This window comes from Penicillium hordei (genome assembly GCF_028827395.1).
Source record: "Penicillium hordei strain IBT 12815 chromosome Unknown utg000003l_segment0_segment0, whole genome shotgun sequence".
NCBI lineage: Eukaryota > Fungi > Ascomycota > Eurotiomycetes > Eurotiales > Aspergillaceae > Penicillium > Penicillium hordei.
This window is the reverse complement of record NW_026623144.1, coordinates 3,206,368-3,226,865: the sequence shown is the minus strand read 5'-3', so window position 1 is coordinate 3,226,865 and position 20,498 is coordinate 3,206,368. Positions and strand designations below refer to the sequence as shown.

Below are 20,498 nucleotides of genomic sequence, written 5' to 3'. Positions count from 1 at the left end.
AGAAAAGGGGGCCAGAAACAAAATCTGGGCAGTAGAAGTGGAGAGTGCAGAGAGCGAGAGAGGATCATCGGATTAGAAGTTGATGAGCTCATGTGAAGTGCCGAAAGCGGTCAGCTTCAGCTTCAGCCCCGTGTTTACTTTTTTTCTTCTTCTTTGCTTATATTTTTATACTTGGTCTATTATTCGGGTTTATTAATTGAATCAAATCATTAACTATTTGACCTTCAAATATTACATTCGTGGCTAGAAATTGAAATTGGAAGTGCAGGGTTGCCGTGCTCTATCTCTATCTCTATCTCCATCTCTATCTCTATCTCTCTCACACTTCTTCAACCTTCGGAACCGCTCGAACTCGAGGATGATCAAAAGCCAACCGTGAACTTAGAAACCGTCAAATCCCTCTGGTAGTCCATTCATGGCGGGGGCATGGAAGACGACGACGACGACTACGGCTCCGACGAGTTCGACTCCCTGCCACCGGGGACGTTGTATGCGCTGGAACAGAATGCGTTCCAAGCAACCCAGACGTCAGCCTCACAATACCACCACTCAAACCCCATAAACACCAACCCCGTACTACACGCCCAAGCAGTGCCATTGAACGACAATGCTAGATCACTAAGACCACCGCCTCGCCTACACACTGGATTGACGAACGACTACAATACACTAGAGGTGGGGGAATTGGAGGCCGAAGTGTACGATAATATCGATAGACCGCAGGTTATTTCGCATGGTCAACATGTACTCGCCCCAGATCCTCGCTTTGCGGTCAATGGGCAGCTGGGCGATGCCATGGATGTGGACGAGTACTATGGACAAGGGAACACCGCTGCAGAGATCAATGCACGCCTAGTGCAGGTAGGTTAGTTGAAAGCTTCTTTGTATAAACCCTAACAACCTTTATAGATGGAACAAGAAAGAGAACAAATGTTACAGGAGCTAGCCGAAGCGAGGATGCAAGTGGAAACGAAATCCGGGGAAATCTCGATCATTCGAAGGAAGCAGACAACGATGACACAAGACTATGACCGACAACTAGCGGCTCTACGGAAATCCATGGCTGATGAAATGGCGAAACACAAGCAAGAGGTTGAGGCGGCCATGTCCGAAGGCAAGGTATTGGCGACGGAGAATGTATTTCTTCAACAAGACCTCGTGGATGAAGCCTACCAGCTTCGAAATTACAAATCCAAGAATCGCGAGGTGGAAGCACCCGTAACTCCTCGAAAGTCCCGAGTGCTTCCCTTCCGCGATGGATTTGATGATGATGAAATCGCCATGGTATCACCTAGCAAGTCAGCGGCGCGTTCCAAGCGAGCCACGCCGACGGTTCCAGGGAAACGCAAAAGGCAATCAAGCCAAGATGGCCCTGCACCGCTACAGCTCAGTCCTGCCGGAGTGGAGCTTATTATGACTGATGCGACTGATACTCCAGCCGAAGTCGACGAGGTGAAGCGCAAGTCTGCAGAGGCGAGTCGCAATCAGCGATTTATGATGCGAATTTTGAGTCACCGTACACATCCTAACCAAGAAACCGATTTCGAAGCCATGGCCAAACTTGCGTTTCCCTCGGAACCGCATCGGCCCATGTCCAGCATCGTTATGGAGGTCATGGCTCGGGTTGACCCAAGCAGCTACGTATTAGAATATACACAAGCGATCGCCTCGCTATGGCAACGCGCCATCAACGAGAAGTTCTACGAGCCGATCCCCCGATTCGAAGCTATCACAAAATACAGTTTGATGTCGGATGACGTTCCACTCTCCGAACTAATCACACCTTTAGTTGGAGTCTTGCAAGACACCGTGGAAGTGAATGCAGTTCCTCGCTTCAAGTACGCCCCGGCATCACGAGATAAACGAATTACTCATCAGACACCACAGTCAGATCTGCAGCCCCTAGTCGACTCGACTGGGGCCATGCGTCTACTTTACCAGATCGCCTGCGGAGTATTGCACATAAAAAATGCAATGGAGAAATTCTGGCAAAACATCCGGATCTCTTTCATTCTCGTGATGCTACACCCGTCACATCCACTGGGTGACATTGTGCTTTTAATGAACCTCCTGTCAACAAGTATCCGTGCAGACTCCTTCGGTCCGATCAGAACTTCTGACCAGGACCAATTGGACGTGCAAAAGTGGATAGTGGACCGCCTCACACACATGCTGAGCGAGCCCGCGATACCGGATGAAGGCGTGGAGCCATACACCGCATATGACATTTGTGCGATGCGCCTCGAGGTACTGCTGCTACTGGAGTCGCTGGCATTCAACCCTATGGCCTCGTCCCAAAAGCATGCCAGCACAATCCTCGCGTTGCACCCGAATGCACTCGCTCGTTTATTCCGGTCGATGCACGATGAGCTAGATGCACTTTACTCCGCTCCGCCAGAGTCAGAACTGCGTGTTGCGCTAGTCAATGGCCTTATGCGACTGGTTTTTGGGGTCATGCGGCAACACGGCCCCTTAATAAATATGCAGGAGAAGCTGGCGTGTGTTCCTGGCAGCAAACAGAAACATCTCGTTGTGTTAACTCGCTTGGCGTTTTGTGATGGGACCGTGCTGGAGGCGGGCATCGATGATGAAACCGTTGATATGGCCCACGAGCTACTGGAGGAATGGACTAACCCCCAAGAAGCAGAGTCATTGGCTGAGGCGTTCCCAAGTTCTAGGAGAGAGTGATGGAGTGACGACAGGGAAGATGTTCAAGGTTGTACGACTAGGATTTTTGTATGCATTTAACATGGCGCAATGTGTTTTCTGGAGTTACTAGCATGTTTCTTTATCACATACCAAAACAATCTCACTTTCATACCTGTAGAGCATTCGAGGCACGAGGGAAAGGCTACAGAGTACACGTAGGACCAGTAAGAGAAGTGTGAGATATCCAACAGACGTCAGCGGCAACATTTACAGGGGTAATCCATCTCCTAATGCTTCGCTGGGCTTTCATCTCTCAGCTGTTAAGAGAATGCAAGGGACCAGGAAAGGCAACCCAACGGTAAAGTGAGGGAGCAATCATGTTTAGCACAGGGCTAAAGACACTGTGGGCACCACTCGACTCGCCAGGCGAGTTCCAGGGGGTTGGGGTGTTTTTCTTCGAGTGGCGTACTATCCAGGACGTGTTCCACGAGGTCAACCAACTCGGGTAGGTGACGATGGGGACATACAACACGCAAGCATTGTAGGCAGACTCATTACTTCACGCGAGCTCACTTCTAAATGCTAGGTGAGAACTAAAATATGCTTACAGCTAGAGGATCCTCGTCTCCAACCTCGTGCCACTGGCTCAAGAATTGATGAAAAGATATTCCACGAATGGAGGTGCCAAAGAATACGCCTGTCAATGACCCGAGGGCCATTGAACAAACTGTTCCACCGCGCTGTGCAATGCAGGGACCAGTCTGTGGTAACACGTCTTGATGATCACGGTCACCCAAACAAGGTAAGTATGAAGAAGAAAAAAAAAGGAGAGGAATGGCTGGGCTGGATCGACCTATATATACCCCCCCCACCGGTAGGCGGTGGCATTAAGCGAGATGTCATTTTTGCATAATATGCAAACAAACCAAACATACCAAACATACCAAACATCCACCTCAAAATATACCCCTTATATTTAAGGCATTAGTTTCCTTGGGTCACGTGGTCTGAAGTTTTGAGACTCGGCCAACTTGGACTGGATAACATATCATTGCTACAGCACTGTGTCTACCGAGTCGCCACAATGAGAAACAGAGCTAGCAACACGTTGTCGAAAGGCGTATGTATCTTCTACCATGCTTCATTTCCCCAATTCCAAATGGCTAACAAGACACTGTTCAGAAAATCCGTCAATCATGGAGCAAATACAACCTGTATAACATGCAACGATTCCGCAGCCCACCCACCACCAATCGCACATTCTTCCAGCAAAAATGGTCTGCCAAGGCTGCCTCCCGTGCCTACCACGGCGAACAAGTCCGCGAGGGACAGTGGAAACGCATGTTCAACCATCGCATCCGCAGTGTTATCCCCATGAATGCATCTGACTTGGCTGCCGATGACGGTTCCCTAGTCTCGTCCGGTCGAGGCTCCGGACTTGATAAGGGTGGCAAGCCCGCTTACCAGACACGTCCTATACCTTACACCCACATGACCTTTGCACCCCTGGAGCGCCGGTTGGATGTAGCCATTTTCCGAGCTCTGTTTGCTAGCAGCGCCAGACAGGCGAGACAGTTCGTCATCCACGGAGCGGTTACTGTTAACGGGCAAAAGGTATGATGCGACGTGGGAAGCTATCGATTCCTTGCTTACTGACTCACTTCTGTTACTAGATGAAACACCCCAGCTACCTCCTTAACCCTGGTGACCTCTTCCAGGTCGAGCCAGACCGCGTCTTGTACGCTACTGGTCATACGAAGACTCCGTTCGAGCGACGTATGGGCCGAGTGGGTCGGAGACAGGCTAAAGCAGAGAGGTTAGCGGAAGCCCAGCGAGCCGAGGGCGGCGCACCAGAGGTTGAGGCGGAGTCAAAGGAGACCGCAAAGGAAGATACCAAGGAGACTGAAAAGGAAGAGACCGAGGAGACTGAAAAGGAAGATATCAAGGAGACTCTCCAAGCGCTTCTGGCACGGGCCAAGGCTGTCATGTCTGCCGGCAAGGAGACACTCGCGCCCCAGCGCAAGCAGGAGCTCCGCGGCTTCCAAAAAGCCGTCCGCCGCGTGTTGTCCCGCTCCGAGTCCAGCACCGTCCTCGCAGACGGCCTGGAGGCCCAGTTTTCCGAGCTAACTCTGCTGCTCAAGGCCAAGAGGGCCGAGAAGAAGCCAGAGAAAAAGGATGTGAAACCCCGTCCAGAAGACGCCTTCGCAACCGACAAGGGAGATGCAGAACTGGCCTCCGCCAAGAAAGATACAGAAGCCACAGCCAGCGACAAGCTCTCCGAAGCTTTCGCTCAGGCAACACTGGGTAATGACGTCGATGCCTCGGAGCTCACCGACGAAGAGTTCGAAACGCTCAGGCGCGCTCTTACTCAAATGCGTGACAACCCTCTCGACAACAGCAAGACCTACTCCACCCCCCTGGCAGCCACGCCAATACATGTCTGCCTTTGCCTTCATCCCACGCTACCTCGAGGTCAACCAGAACATTTGTGCAGCCGTGTACCTGCGCCACCCCGTGGCCCGCCCCGGTTCCGCCGAGGTGCCGACTCCCTTCGGCGAGTCCATTGCCACTCCGGCTTATGGCTGGTACCTGAGGAGACGGTGGTAGAGGATGCGATTGGCTTGTCTTTCTCTGTCTAGCCTATCCCTTCCTTGTTTGTCTCTACTGTTCTACTATTTTCCCTCCCCTAAACTTCCCGTCTGTGTATTAGTGGGCGCTTAGATCTCCCTCCTCCCTTTCTGCATTTTTCTGGATCATGTTGACCATGGTGTTGGTTCCTGTTTTGCTTGTCTTTGGAGCCTTTTGTGTCAGCTCCTCCCCCTGTACCACCATAGCCATGACGTGTTGTAAATGGATATATTATTGATGTTATCGTTTCACCCTATAGATTGGCTAGTCATTTGTATGATCCTTGAACAGGCCTGGCTGCTATGCCGACTTATTATAGGTGAATATTATATGAACAACCTGTTTTCAACGTACTGCTGGATTCTGATATCATGAGATATTAAAGCTTCATTCAACGTTGTACGGATATGATAGAACTTGTGGACAATTACCTAATGGTGGTCGAGGTTCAATTTATAGATCGCGAATATATATAAACTTGCAGCCAATGAATACCAAATTCTAACGTCACACTATATAATTCAAATGTCAACATACAATCAGCCTAATTAAGACCTCATCAGAGTATCAAGTTATTCAATTGGAACTTCAAGGTTATTCCTAATACGTTACTAGATTTCATATGGAATATATGTTTGGCGCACGGACCTTGGGGAAAACCCTCTGGTGAAATCCATCGCAGCTTTATCTTTATCCCCACAGATCGACAAGGACATTCTACATTGGTCTGCGACATTGTTGTCACCCTATCGATGGCCACATTGAACTAATGAGACCATCCCCTGGACTCATAGGCCACCCAACTTGCACTATTGGTCTCCCACAGCGGCTACCCAGCCACTACTATTCCTACTGCGCAAGCTGCTGTCCCCATGACGCGCATTCAACCACACGAATACAGCCGTCCTTCGTATCACCACCCTTCACAAAATTCCTTCGGAACAGTACCATCAGGCCTACGCTCAGGGTTTAGTCCAGTCTCCCAGTCCGTGTCCGTGGTAGTGAGAAATCCACCTACGACCGATAACGCATCAGAGAGCAACCAAGAGACACGTGGAGGGGCAAACCTAACCGGAAGTGATTCACGTGAAGGAGATATTCTCGAAAACGATCTATACTATGCGCCGATGCCAGTGGGCATAGCTCAACACAGCGAAAGAGATGGGTCAAGGCTAATGTCGGGATCAACCACCAACAGAGGCACGAAGCGCAATCACAACGATGACGATGAGCTCGATGGCGACTCTTCACGGCAGCATAGACGTCTCACGACCAAAGAAGAAGTAGCGCTCTTCGAAATCTGCAACCAAAATGCAGACACTTTCGGCAGCCGCAGTAATCTGTGCAAGTGGTGGATATCTATCGCCGCCGAGTTCAAGCGCACCCATGAGGGCCGCTCATACTCATGGCACTCGGTGCGGCGCAAAGTCGAAATGGTCACAAGGCAGCGCATCAAGTTTCTTGAGGACCAGCGACAGCGGGGCTCAAACGCACCCGGCTCAACGGCCGAAGAATTGATGAACCCGCAATGGCTCGCAGCCGTCGATGCCTGGCTTCCAACCTGGCAGCGGTGGGAAGAAGCTGAGAACCGGCGCATTGCAAAGCGTGACGAGCTTAAGAAACGTAGACAGCCGCAGCCCTGGCGCCAGAATTCCAACAACGGAGACCAGGATCCCTGGCGGAACCTGCCTGGATCATCTGCCACTAGCCCAACTGATGTCAACGCCGCAATGATGAGTATGCTGCACCAGCCTGTCACAAATCCTGTCGGTGATACTGCCCTCCCGGCTACCAGCCCTACGCCCTCGCCCTCAATTACTGGCCCTGCACCACCTGCGCATTTCCTCGAATCACCCTCCACCCCTGTCCCTACCAGCTCACTAAAACTACCTCCGGGGTTCGAGAATATGTTCTCAACCCCACAACTCACCTCACAAGCCGCACCTCTTCCCTCCATATCCACACCACCAGTTCCACAATCCGACGGCCGCATGGTCTCAGCCGTCATCGAAACCCTGGGAAAACTTAATAAACACCTAGACGCTGCATCAAAGGGTGGTATAGACACGAGTGCCGCCTCACCCGTGATATCGGCTTTGGTACAGGCCGCCTCGGAACCACCGGGTTTGGCTTCTCCCCGGCAATCACAGCACCCGCAAGTACAGCATCTGTTACAGCAACAGCAACAGCCGCAGCAAGGTCTCACTTACATTCAAATTGAGCAAATGAAGGAAGAGCTCCGGCAGGAGATGCAGGTTCAGTTTCGAGGTGAGCTGGAGCGTGAACGTCTTGCGATGGAAGAAAAGCTGGATTCTGTGCAGCGGACCCAGGACCTGATTCTTGAGATGTTGAGACAGGAGCCTGCTTGATGCAGTTTGCGACCTTTTCTCTAGACATGGCTTCTGTGGTGTCGCTTCCTTCTATTATGGCTTGTACTTTTACTTTTTTTTCTTTCTATTTCTTTTTGATATGATACCCATTATCGACTGCGAAGGATGGCACGCCTGCATACATGTATCTCCCAAGAAGGCTGATATTGCTACCCAAGTCATTACTTTCTTGATATTCTTGATGAGAGTATTGCAAGACTACTTCCTAAAATTCCATGCACTGAACTTGAAAGGGACCCAGCCGATGGCAATTGCTCTCTACTCTAGAACAGAAAACAAGTAAACAAACATAAGAGAAAATAGTCATCGGGCTAAATTACAGATAAATGATAGAACGACCCAAGAATTTCTTCCCGAGCCTTCACACAACGATTAAAAGCTCTTCCATGATGCACAGAAGTGCCTATAGGGCGGAACAATCTAGTAGTAGAAAGTCTCATCGACGGTACGACCACGCATCCACTTGGGCTCAGAGCCACGGACGTAGATGTCCTCGAAGAGGTTGCGGGCAGTGTTGTCGGGGACGGGCATCTTCTCAGCCTCGGCGACCTCAGCGTCGACGTTGGCACGGGCGGTCTTGTCAAGACCCTTGAGCTCCTCCTCGGAGGTGACGCCCCACTCGAGCATCTTCTGCTTGAGGCCAGCGATGGGATCGTTGGTGCTGCGCATGCGCTGGATCTCCTCACGGCTACGGTAGGTGGTACCGGGGTCGGACATGGAGTGACCACCGTAACGGTAGGTGACGTACTCTAGGACGAGGGGTCCGTTGCCGGTGATGGCGTAGTTCTTGCTGTACTGGACGGCGGCCTTGGTGGCAAGGACGTCCATGCCGTTGACCTTCAGACCGGGGATGTACTGACCACGCTTGTAGTACTCGGTCAGAGCGGAGGAGCGCGAGGCGGAGGTACCCATGCCGTACTTGTTGTCTATAGAAACGTAACGTTAGTACATCTGTGGTTTTTTTTTTTTTTTTGAAGGGTGTGAAGACTTGGAATAGGACCACTTACTCTCACAGCCGAAGAGAACGGGCAGGTTCCAGAGCTTGGCCATGTTGAAGGCCTCGAAGACCTGACCCTGGTTGGAGGCACCATCACCGTAGAGAACGATGGAAGTGTTGGGCTGCTCGTTGTACTGCTGGGCGAAGGCCAGACCGGCGCCAACGGGCACCTGGGCACCGACGATACCGTTACCACCGTAGAAGTTCTCGGCGAACATGTGCATGGAACCACCCTTGCCGTACGCGATACCCTCACGACGACCAAGAAGCTCACCAATGATGGACTTGACGGTACCACCACGCATCATAGCGAAACCGTGGCAACGGTAGGCGGTAATAATCTTGTCCATACGGGTGATGGCGTGCTCAATTCCGACAGCGACGGCTTCCTGTCCGGTCGAGAGATGACAGAAACCCCGGATCTTCTTCTCCTTGTACAGACGATCGGCGGCCATCTCCATACGTCTGTAAAAGAACAAGCAGTCAGTCAACAGCTAGTCGAAACATCCGCTATCGTGCTTATCGTACCTCATGGCGACCATGTCGTAGTACATCTGCTTGAGCTCCTTCTTGGAGGTCTCGAGAGTGTACGGGGGTGGGTCGAGCTCGTAGGTCTCGAAGCTCTCATCGGAGAGACGGACAGTGAAGAGCTTCTCATCCTCCTGTTAAAGCGCAAGCACAAGCATCAGCAATTGAAATTCCGGAACTCTTCGGGCGAGGTTTTTCAGATCTTCCGGATAGGGCTCAACAAACCTGCGGGATTGGGGTCTCGACGTTGGCGGATGCGGCGTCGGTGGTAACAGTGCGACGGGCAACAGGAGTGAAGGCACGACGCCTCAAAGGCGCAGCCTGACGGACCGCGGCACGGAAGAGCATTTTGTGAGGGAATTGGAGATGGTACGTTGAAGGTGATAAGCACCTTTTTCCGTCCCAACAACTCTCTTCAATTTTGCCGTCTTAGTCAGCTTCCAGATCGGGGCCGCCCGGTGAGGAAAGTCAGGCCGGGTCCGATGCTTTCGAACTTCACTTCATTCTTTGAACATTAAATCATTGATTCTGCTTATATTTGCTCGAGTATTCTTGTATTTGGCAATTAATTTCATTGGAATTATCAAAATGGACCATTCCAACTAATAACTGCCGTTTTTACTATGAACTCTTTTCGGGTTTCGATCTCCGATCCGATCCCAACGGTTCGATGAGCCTCTATATAACATAGCAACTTCCAACCCTTGGTGATAGGAAGGTCAAATTCAAGTTTTGCTGGATACCCAATTGCCTATTTTATGCCTTTAGATCATTTAATTGGCTTGTAACGAGTTTAGCAAACAAGTGGTCTTGTGAAGCAGAATATATACAAGACGGATATATTGGGGATTAAAAGGGCAGCACACGAACAAGCTAACAGCCTAGCTTGATAAATGGTCATAGTTGCATTAGCAGTCATGAGGACGGAGTCTCATGTAACCAGAATTGCATATACCAAAGCTCGAACCATGTCTGTTTTGATTGTTGAGGCAGAAAAAAATGCACCCTGAACGGATATCAAAAGGTAATTGACACCAACCTCCGGGCTATTGAGAGGAATGACTATTGAAATGCTTAAAAGGTAAGCCCCCTTCTCGAAAACCCTTTTCAGCAACCTCACAATACTTAACCCTTGGCGAATAAGACCCCGAGAGGATGCTCCATTGACTTTTATTGACCTTCCAATAGAAGTGCAGTTCATTCTGATATGATCTGCTTAACACCGAGCCTCATTATTTAAGACGCTGCATTCCCCCTCCATCGTCGTTTCTGTTTCTGCATCAGCTCCTGAAACCGGTGTAATCAAGGTATATCGTCTCATACCTCTATCCAAGGACAGGAATCTAACAAACGATCAAGCAGCACCAATCTCGATATGGTGAACTCCACCGCCAGAGCAGGCCCTCCGTTTGGACCCCCCATTGGTCATCCCATTGGCCCCGCTACAGAGCCTCTGGTTGTCTTCGTTGCTCGTGGCGCTCCCACTCCCACAGCCATCGAGCTCGGCCAGCTGAAGCACTATCTTCGTCCCGCTCTAGGCGAACTCCAGGAAGTGTTTGAGAACAAGTATGGGGAGCTTGAAGGCCGTTCCTACTGGTACTGTCCATTGATTCACAAATCGATCACCCCACTTGAGCCCGGTAGCGACTCGTTCCGGTCCCTGACTGAATTCCTTGTGTATGGCCGAGCCTACGGCCGCGACATCATGTTTGTCACGAACCACTGGGACTCCATCACCTCTGACGGACCGAGCTTTGCCAATATCTTTAAGGATTTCACCGACGTCAACGTGACTATTCGCGTCCACGGCACGATTTCGGTCGATCACGTTGCCGAATTCCATAATATCGACGCACACCGAGTCAGCGCCCACTACCAAGGCTTGATCAAGCTGGAGGAACAGTATGTCATTGATGATGCACTGCGTTACGTGGTCAGAGTTGAAGAAGTCCGCGCTGTCAGGATTGGAGTTGAGGAGTCGGTTAGCCTGATGGTGGAATTGACAGGCCAACCTGAGACAGAGCTGTTGGAGCGAGTGTTGTGGATGCTTTGACGCAGGAAACCGAGCTGGGGAATTGGGCTGTTTGATATTCATAGAGATACGAGGAAATCTAACGGTGGACGGTTTCCCTCTATGGGTGGAGACATGTGATTCTATGCCCAAGTTTCTTTGTCCAAGGGTTGAAGCACCGATGTACCTTACCAGCTTTGAGAAAGTACTTACAATGCCCGAACAAGCTTTGAAATTTGCTTGTTCTTAAGATCAAATGAAACAATTAATACATCCATATCTCCTTCCTGTAAATGAGATAAATTCCAAGTATTGTATACCCTGGAAACATGGATCCTGTTCGCCCTGCACGTCTTACGTCTCTTGTTTAGTGCTCCTAAAGCGAAAATTGGTTCTATATATCAAAGTCGTGTTTAGACGCGCTGCCCGAATTATCGGACGACACCCATGCATCGACCGTTAGAGCGTTGTTATGCCACAATACTAACAGAAGCTCCATATCGTATAGGGGGTATTCATAGCCAAGCCAGTTAAAATACAAAAAGACCCAAAGTACGAACTCGACATAGCACAGCTATGAAAGCCGTTGAACAAAGCCAGAAACAGACACGTCGCATTGACTCAATACTCAGAAGCAAATACGTGTCAAAAAAAACATTAAATAAACAAAGTGCGAAGTAAAGGATAGATAGATCCGAAATTACCCCGTGAATGTATTGATGGATCTGAAATAACACTAGGCGCTATTACCGCCATCAGGCTAAAAGCAGTTGTATACTAAAGCCATCAGGATTGAATAACGCCACGTCTCCATGAGTTCGCGCATTGGCTCAAGTGTATCTATAACTTATATTAACTTATATTACCATTCTATTTTAACGGGCCCGTTAAGCCTTACAAATGATAGACCTGAAACACTAAGCTGATCCAGCTGAGACACTGATCGGTTAACAGAGACTCCTAGTGGCTAGGGCTGCTAGAATCCAGGAGATCTTGATTTTCATCTTGCTATCTAGGTTGGAGAGGTCTGTTTTGTTTCGTGGTAGACGAGAAATATCTCAGGGATGTTTCAGGGGTCATCCTGGTGCAGGACCTGAAGGTACCTGCTTTGTGTGAGGTCTGATATGAGTGTGAGAGAGTGTGAGAGAGTGTGAGGATTTGAAAACTCCACTTGTATGGCCGATCTGGGTTTCGTGTGTACACCGGAATTTCCTTCTCGGAGACTCATCGATTATATATTGTAGATCAATATCACTGGATGTATCTTTATCCTAAAAGGCACCTAGGATATCAGCTTGTGACAAAAGTCAGTTTTGAGTCAACCAACACAAAACGATCTATATCCTCGTTGGTCTGGGGCTGGAGCTGCAATCTACATCTACTAAAATGTGATCAAAATTCCAAGGTCTCGAGTTTTTTTTTGTACAACTAGAGATAATTAGGTCTTGGGATCTGCATGTAAATATGCACTCAACTGCATTCAATCATCGAAGGATTGAAAGGTTGCATTTCTAACCCTAGTAAGTATGAAGTAGGAGAATGCTGTATGGTATAGATCATCGTGGTTGTGTCACTTCCCAGGTATAACAAGGTAAATTTTTAATTTTTTTCCACAGTGACCAGTTCGCACTCTGAAACACCGGTTTGACGATGTGCCCTGCTACTGCAGAATCAAGAGGAGGTAAAGGATCATCCCACTACATCGGGTTAATGAGAACATCATCATCAAGGATCATCCCACCAAAATGAGTTAGACTGTGTTTACGTTACCATCTCCGCTCTGGAAACTTTCAACGGCGATGATCATTGAGTGATCTATGCGCGTTAGTTGTATGTAAAGCATACGTGGATTGTATGGAGTATTATTGCAAGATTGCAAAAAGAATACCTGGATATACTAATTTTACGGTCTAGACCAAGGTAGCCGATCACTGAGCTGTCGGATAGGGTGGACATCTCTATATGCCTAGACTTGACAGCTCTAGGGACGAGCGAGGATTTGTTACGAGTCACCTCCGCTCCTGTCCGTCCTTTGTATCCAGGGTCGATCCTGCATGGTAATTCTCCGACACGTGTAGGCCAGCATAGGAGGGGGGACGGGGGTACATAGTTTGTGATAGATCCAATATCAAAACCCCACCTCAAAAAGGGGAAGACATGGCGTGTCAATTATTACAGAGCTCCTCATTTGCGACAATCCAGAATTCTGATACAACGGACCAGTAGCTAAAGCGAGCACTGACACTCCGCAGCACCCCAAAATACACAGGGGTGTGTCGATCGTAGTGCAAATGACATTTGCACCCACCCTGGCAACGGCATGATCCATACATATACGAGAGGTTGGAGTCAATGGTATGCAAACCAATTTCTCCTAGTCTCACCTCTCCTATTTCTAGGGCAGACGGTTAAGCGCTAATGAGTGGGACGAAATACAATAGACCCGCTGTCAAATGCACACGCGAGGGAAATCAGGAGCTCAAGTAAAGGCGACGTAGACCAATTAGGCTAAGTCTTTTTCTGGTTGACCCAAGTTGCCCAGGTGTGGTGCCATGTTGCTTATGGCATCAAATCCCCGTTGGAGTCCGTACCCAGATAGCCCGTGGGAGGAGCGATCGTCAAAACTCCGTTCAGCCCGAAGCCGATGACCAATTTTGTTGATCCGGATGTCGATCATAGACAGCAGGGGTCAATAGACTTGAAATTGAAGCTGGGGTAAACCCTTGGAATGGTCGAAGAGAAATGGCGTCATTGCAGAATGACTTCCCTTCCTGACAAAAGAAAATAAGTCTCCGAGGGTTCCTAGAATCCTTCTCTAAGCCAAACAACTGACAGGGGTGGAAAGCCGTTTGGAGGGATCGACAGCGAAATTTATTTTCCAGGAGCGTGGTCCTTAGGTAGTATGGAGTGGAGATATGGATAGTGGAGAAAGGAGCCGCTTAAGATCACGTGAGATACCGATACTCAGTGTTGACGGACATTGAATTCATCCGATACGAAGTAAATGCACGTGCAAACCTTGTTATCAGCACTTACGGATCCATATTTATTTCCCAGATTCCAGGGTTTCTTGGAACGCCTGGAGTAATATCCCAAGGTTGGTGGATTTGCCGAAGATTTGAGTGTTAAGGGTCCATGGAAAAGAGTTAAATGGGAAGCCAGTGGGAAGAAGCCAGAAATTAAAGTCATGGAGCTAAAGTCAGAAGAAGAAGTTAATAAGTAAAAAGGTTAATCAAAATAATATAATTTATGTATGGAATATGGAGTCTGGAAATTAAAATATTCCGATTTCAGGATCAGATCCCTCAATGGATTCTATGTTGTAAGGTAAAGCCGATCGGATATCCGACGACACTCCGAGATAGAACCATTGCATTGAAGTACCGAGGTAAGTAAACACTCTACATTCTACTATCTACATATATCTAATTCGGTGTATGTTGTATAGATATTTCTAACTAGTTCACTAATATATAACAAGGGGTGTAATAACACAGTAACTAAGTACTGTAAAATTAAAAAAGAAAGAGAAAAAAAAAAAAAAGAAATCCCAATTAATTCAGGGGATCCCCACCTTTTTCATATCCATGGTTCAGAGTAGAAACTATTGTACTAGTACGATCTGACCAATTTCTTTTCAACTTGGTTTTTTTCATTTTCTGTTTTAGTTAAGCATGTGTCCACTTTAAACGTGTGATATACTTTTTTTCACCCCCCTGTTCAGCTCCATCTCTCTTGTATATACTCCGTACGCCTTGAACGCCCCGTTAATTATTACTATAATTTGGGTTTACTTATTTTACTTATTTAATTATTTTGGGTCTATTTTTGATTACATTTGGTTTACTTTTTTGGACAACTCCTTTCGCCTTGTTTCTTCCCCTTCTTTCTCCCCCCACCTCTTTGTTTCCTTTGAGTCGATGTGGAAACGTTCACCTAGATCGGAGGACAACTCTGGGAACGACTCAACTCAACATCATCTATCTGAGCTGGGTCTCCTAGGTCGATCCCAAAAGTCCAGAAGTAAGTGTGTATTCGGTGTCTATCAACATCCGCATTTCCAGTCTTGGACCAAATGTCCTAGATCTGAGACCTATTGTGGCTTGTTCTAGATGCCTCATGGGGCAGGTCGGAATAAAGCTACCCTCCCCTGAGTGTTGTCTGGAGCTTTTTTTTTTCTTTTTTCTTTTCTTATATCCACATCTTCAATTCTTCAGTTCCTGCAAAATAGCCTCAATTTGCTATTAGTCTTGAAAGGCCCCCACCTTGCTAACCAGATACGTGTGACGTACAGAATTTCAATCGCAACCAGAGTCATCCTCGCGTTCACCTCTTCGTTCATTTCGTTCATTCACTCGAGGCGTGCTAGACCGGCCTAGTAGCAGTCTTTCCAACCAGACCGATATCACCCGGTCAAGAGCGCCAACTTTCGCATCGATTAATTCTGCTTACCCAGAACGCGTTGGTCAATCTACGCATTCAAATCGCTCACGAACATCATTTCATTCAAGATCGGGACGGATAACAGGCCCAATGGAGGTAGATCGCACCCACACACGGAGGGAGAGAACCTTTGTTGGGAGTGAATGCGCTGTCTGCGAGGAACCCCTGGAGCATACCCTACGCGGCGAGCGTGTTCTGCAACTCTCGTGCTCCCACGTCTCTCACGAGGCCTGCTTTTATGAATTTCTGCGGGAATGCGATGGACAATATTGCCCAACCTGCAATGCGCCATTGGCTTTGGACACAACTCGCGGTGGAAATGTCTTGGATATCGGTATGTTCCTCGTGCGGGGTTCGGAGGGGCCCAGAATGCTAATGTGATTTTTACCCCAGAGAAAATCAGTAATATCGTTCGCTCAGTGACGTCGAATGATACCGCTACAGTACGCAGTGGCTTAACAACACCCACTCCATGGGAGCAGTCGTTAAGTCGACGAGCACCGAGTGATTCCGGCAGCCGCTACACCTCGGGTACCCGAGAGCCACCAGCTTACACCTCAACAAGGGAGCCATCCTACAACCCCTCAGCAAAAGAGCCATCCTACAACCCTTCGAGAGATCCATCCTACAACCCTTCGAGAGATCCATCCTATAATCGACGAGATAGCCGTGATACAAGCAGCCAGCGCGAGCGCGTAGAGCGGGTGACCGTGGGCTCTAATCCTCGTCAACCCCATTCCCGGAATGGCAGTGCGGCCGGATCCTCGGGTGATTACAATGATGGCCAGCACACTAGCAGTGGACGGCGCCATGATTACGATGTTCAGGCTATGGAGTCAGACCTCAGTCCTCGCCCTAAGGTCGCTAAGAATCCCATTCCCGCGCCGATGGTCACTGTCCGAAGCGAGTTTCCGACTATGAACCGATCCCGCCAACAGCAGACCCTCACTTGTCTGATTACGATCGAAGTGCCAGATGCCAATTGGCGTCCTGACCTAGATGACTTACGACACACACCTTCGGGACAGTCGCAGCCGGATGAGCCATATACGGGACGATTTGGTGGACCGGATGCGCGATCGATTCAGTATGAACCAACGGAGAATATGGAAGAAGTGGCCGAGGAATTGCGCAACCGGGTGGACAATTGGCACGGTCTTGAGTTCCAACGGTTTGGCAAGCTGCGTCTTCACGGACACATGCGCGTGGGCAAGGATCGGGATTCCTGGCAGGAGTTGGAATGCTATCTCTTCGAAGAAATGCTTATCTGTGTCAAGGAGAAGAAATCGGCTGATCCCCAATTCGATGCGAGTGGGCGACGCAAGCCTGTTCGTTGCAGTCTCAAGGGCTCAATTTTGATTAAGAAGCACTTGAAGTCCATCGAGGTCTCGCCAGATGAACCTATTCTCTCCTTGAACCTTTCTGTGGCCGAGCTGCCCTGTTTCTATCTTCGCTTTCAGAATCGCAACCAGCTTGAAATGTGGCGTCGGTCTTTGATCGATTTGCACCCAGAGGCCATTTCACGCCACAATGACTATGATTACGACAACTCGGGGGCGGAGGAAGATGACTACCGCGGTAGCCGTGGAATCCAACGACAGGCTTCTATCAATTCGTCTTACGGCGCAGGAAAATCCATCAATACCGCCATTACAGACTACACCCACCCCGAGTACACCAACCACGACGCAGAATTCCCTGCAATCAACACTGTTCATATTCCCCTCGATCTTGTCGTGGTCATTCCGGTATCCTCGTCTATGCAAGGCTTGAAGATTACTCTGCTGCGTGATGCCCTCAAATTCCTCGTGCAGAATCTGGGCCCTCGGGACCGGATGGGCCTGGTGACCTTTGGCTCGAGTGGTGGGGGTGTGCCCCTGGTTGGTATGACCACCAAGTCCTGGGCTGGATGGCCCAAGATCCTTGAATCGATCCGGCCAGTTGGCCAAAAGAGTCTCCGTGCAGACGTGGTTGAAGGTGCCAATGTCGCCATGGATCTTCTGATGCAGCGCAAGTTCAATAACCCCGTCTCGACCATTCTTCTGATCAGTGATTCTTCTATCTCCGACCCCGAAAGCGTTGATTTCGTGGTTTCCCGCGCGGAAGCTGCCAAGGTCAGCATCCACTCGTTTGGTCTTGGATTGACCCACAAGCCCGATACCATGATCGAGTTGTCTACTCGCACCAAGGGATCTTACTCGTACGTGAAGGATTGGATGATGTTGCGAGAATGTGTTGCTGGATGCCTGGGCGCGCTGCAGACAACCTCCCATCAAAACGTCAAGTTGAAGCTCCGCCTACCTGAAGGGTCACCCGCCAAGTTTGTCAAGATTAGCGGCGCTCTTCACACCACGAAACGTGCCACTGGCAAAGATGCCGAAGCCGCACTGGGTGACCTCCGATTCGGTGACAAGCGCGACGTCTTGGTTCAACTTGTCATCCAGCCCGACAATGCCACGCAGGACAGCATGCCGCAAGATCCGTGGGAGAGCCTAGTTTCCGGACTGGAGGCTCTCGGCGGTGGTTCCGATGGCGATGAGACACGAGTGTTGAGTGTTGAAGAAGTCCCATTGATACAGGCCGATCTCACATACGGCGACCTGCTCCGCGATGGTCATCTTACCCATTCCCCCCGCCCTTCGCTCCTGGCTATTACCATGTTGCCCCCTAACCCTCGGGCTAAGGGCCATCGATCCTCGACCCCTCCAATTCCTCCCCACCCCTCGATCGTGCAGCGTCGCATGGAACTACTCACTTCCGACATGCTGACCCGTGCTCTCACTCTGGTTTCGCGAGGCCAGCATGATCGCGCGATGCATCTCCTTAACGAAACCCGCAGCATTCTCAAGGGACTAGGCAAAGGTGGTCTACCACCTCTGCCCCCGGGGGCTTCCCGGCCCGACAGTGATGCCGACAGCCGTGGCGACACCCCTGTCTCGGCCACTTCTCCTAAATCCTCTGGCTTCGGCGGAACCCATTCATCCGCATCCGACACCAACACCATTACACCACCTTCCGCGGTCGATGCTGAGACGATGACTGCCCTGAACGCAGATCTGGAATCCTCCCTGGAGTGGATCAACCACCCGGCAGTCTTCGGGCGTGATTCACGCAAGGCAGTACTACAGAGCATTGGCGTGATCTCCTCTCAGCGCGCCTACACCTTCCGCACTCCATCTGAGGCTCACTGGGCCCAGCGTGTCTCCGGTGTGCGTCGGTTGACAGAGCGATCCCAAGACTGGCGCGAGACTGGCGATGACGCTTTGACGGAAGAGTAGGGAGCCAACTCTCTACAACTCAGCACCTCTTTTTTTTCCCCTCCCCTAATTTTTGATTTTTTGAAACGCTCTCCATTGTCTCATATTCCCGACTTTACATGAGCCGACGTATTATTTCCCCTTTGCTTTTTCCCCCTTTGCGATTTCTTTTTGCCATCCCTATGATACCACTTTGTTCCCACGACTACGCAACATGATACCAGGGGCTTTCCAAGGTTGTTCTTGATGTGTTCCCGCTGTATTTGGACATAACATCTCTGTTTCTATGTAATTGCTCTGATGCTCTCGGCTATGGTGTGCGGGTGGGATGGGGTTCTATCGGTTTTCCTTTTACTTGTTTGGACATATGACGATTTACCGGATTTCATTTTCTCTTTCTATACATTCAGCCTTGCTAGTTTTTTTTTTTTTTTTCTGAACCTATTAGTTGCCTTGGATTAGTACATACCCACCTCGTCGAAACTGTTTTTTGTTTCCAGCCAAATATCTTGGATTCTTGCCGAAACAACCGCTTGTGGCTATCGCAGTACACTATGCACCATGTCATCGTTCGCGAGGTCAGGATAAATACAATCATCTATCCATTCATCTGTTCTAAACCATATCAAGTAATGCGGGCAGAGAACTAAGAAAGAAGGAAGAGGAAGAAGGGAGGGAAGAGGGAGCCTTTTTATGGGAGTTAGCTATTCCCGATTGGGAAGTTCGCGCAACAGGGAAGGAATGAACGTGGGTGAACTCCATAATGATCATATTACCTTATTGGACGCCCTATCTCGCTTTCTTCAAAGAATAATACAGCGAGAAGAACCTGTCTTTGCTTCTCCGTGTAATATATAGATTCCACCGGGCACTGGAGTCATCACTGTCTGATACGTCTTCCCTTGTAGCAAAGAGACGTTCCGGTAATACATTGCATCTTCAGACAATGCATTTGAAGAGCCAGCTTGAACAGAGTCCCTCTCAAACCGTAGGCGGGAGTCCACTATTTCATGATTTGCTGAATTCATCAGTAGTTCAGTACCAAGGCGACACCTCCACTGAGCATCATTTGGGCCCAGTCCCGGCATTAAGTCCATCCACCGGGTAAGAGTGAGGCTTGCATGATTTTCATCTAGGGTTCGCATCTCTAACTTCCAAGAGGTATTGCATTTCTCACAACTCCCTTGGTCGGCTGGTTTGTTTATGCTTTTGCTGGAGCAATAACTCTCAATGTGCGAGGTAAAGATGTCGATAAAGCCCGAGTCATGAGTGTGAATATGCTTGCAGATAATCATAGGTCCATTTTCGGGGCATGGCCACATCCGTGGTACGTTCTGCCGCATCACCACCGCTATTTCCTGCGTCCGTAAGCATAGGCTGTGAGGCATAGAGCAAATTCGAGCTTCAGCAGAGAATATTGTCATCATAGTATCTTTTGGGAGATCTTCTGATATTTTGTTGACGGGAAATTGTAGCAAGGACGGGGCTTTAGATGTGAGTCAACTAGCTCTTATCTCTGTATAGAGTAATGACTCAACGGGGATTCCAAAACCCGGTCCATATTAAAACCTTCTCATAGCAAGCTGAAGGTGAAC

General features: G+C 49.3%; 6 protein-coding genes across 6 annotated transcripts; 5 read left to right on the top strand and 1 right to left on the bottom strand.

Annotated features, from left to right (window-relative positions):
* Window positions 1-426: 426 nt before the first annotated feature.
* On the top strand, window positions 427-2,688 carry N7537_006445 (uncharacterized protein; the record flags this gene model as incomplete). The annotated part of the gene is made up of 2 exons (XM_056897502.1): window positions 427-861; window positions 910-2,688. The coding sequence occupies 2 exons, from the start codon at window positions 427-429 to the stop codon at window positions 2,686-2,688; spliced, it is 2,214 nt and encodes a 737-aa protein (XP_056753287.1).
* Window positions 2,689-3,733: 1,045 nt separating this feature from the next.
* N7537_006444 (mitochondrial 37S ribosomal protein uS4m) lies at window positions 3,734-5,288 on the top strand (the record flags this gene model as incomplete). The annotated part of the gene is made up of 3 exons (XM_056897501.1): window positions 3,734-3,769; window positions 3,832-4,263; window positions 4,323-5,288. The coding sequence occupies 3 exons, from the start codon at window positions 3,734-3,736 to the stop codon at window positions 5,286-5,288; spliced, it is 1,434 nt and encodes a 477-aa protein (XP_056753286.1).
* Window positions 5,289-6,149: 861 nt separating this feature from the next.
* On the top strand, window positions 6,150-7,646 carry N7537_006443 (uncharacterized protein; the record flags this gene model as incomplete). The annotated part of the gene is made up of 1 exon (XM_056897500.1): window positions 6,150-7,646. The coding sequence occupies one exon, from the start codon at window positions 6,150-6,152 to the stop codon at window positions 7,644-7,646; it is 1,497 nt and encodes a 498-aa protein (XP_056753285.1).
* A 441-nt stretch (window positions 7,647-8,087) lies between these two features.
* On the bottom strand, window positions 8,088-9,540 carry N7537_006442 (pyruvate dehydrogenase (acetyl-transferring) subunit E1 alpha; the record flags this gene model as incomplete). Its single annotated transcript, XM_056897499.1, has 4 exons — window positions 8,088-8,593; window positions 8,675-9,129; window positions 9,193-9,326; window positions 9,418-9,540. The coding sequence occupies 4 exons, from the start codon at window positions 9,538-9,540 to the stop codon at window positions 8,088-8,090; spliced, it is 1,218 nt and encodes a 405-aa protein (XP_056753284.1).
* A 1,027-nt stretch (window positions 9,541-10,567) lies between these two features.
* Window positions 10,568-11,245, top strand: N7537_006441 (uncharacterized protein; the record flags this gene model as incomplete). The annotated part of the gene is made up of 1 exon (XM_056897498.1): window positions 10,568-11,245. The coding sequence occupies one exon, from the start codon at window positions 10,568-10,570 to the stop codon at window positions 11,243-11,245; it is 678 nt and encodes a 225-aa protein (XP_056753283.1).
* A 3,878-nt stretch (window positions 11,246-15,123) lies between these two features.
* N7537_006440 (VWA and PH domain-containing RING finger protein) lies at window positions 15,124-18,924 on the top strand (the record flags this gene model as incomplete). Its single annotated transcript, XM_056897497.1, has 3 exons — window positions 15,124-15,226; window positions 15,498-15,980; window positions 16,040-18,924. The coding sequence occupies 3 exons, from the start codon at window positions 15,124-15,126 to the stop codon at window positions 18,922-18,924; spliced, it is 3,471 nt and encodes a 1,156-aa protein (XP_056753282.1).
* Between the last annotated feature and the right edge of the window lie 1,574 nt (window positions 18,925-20,498).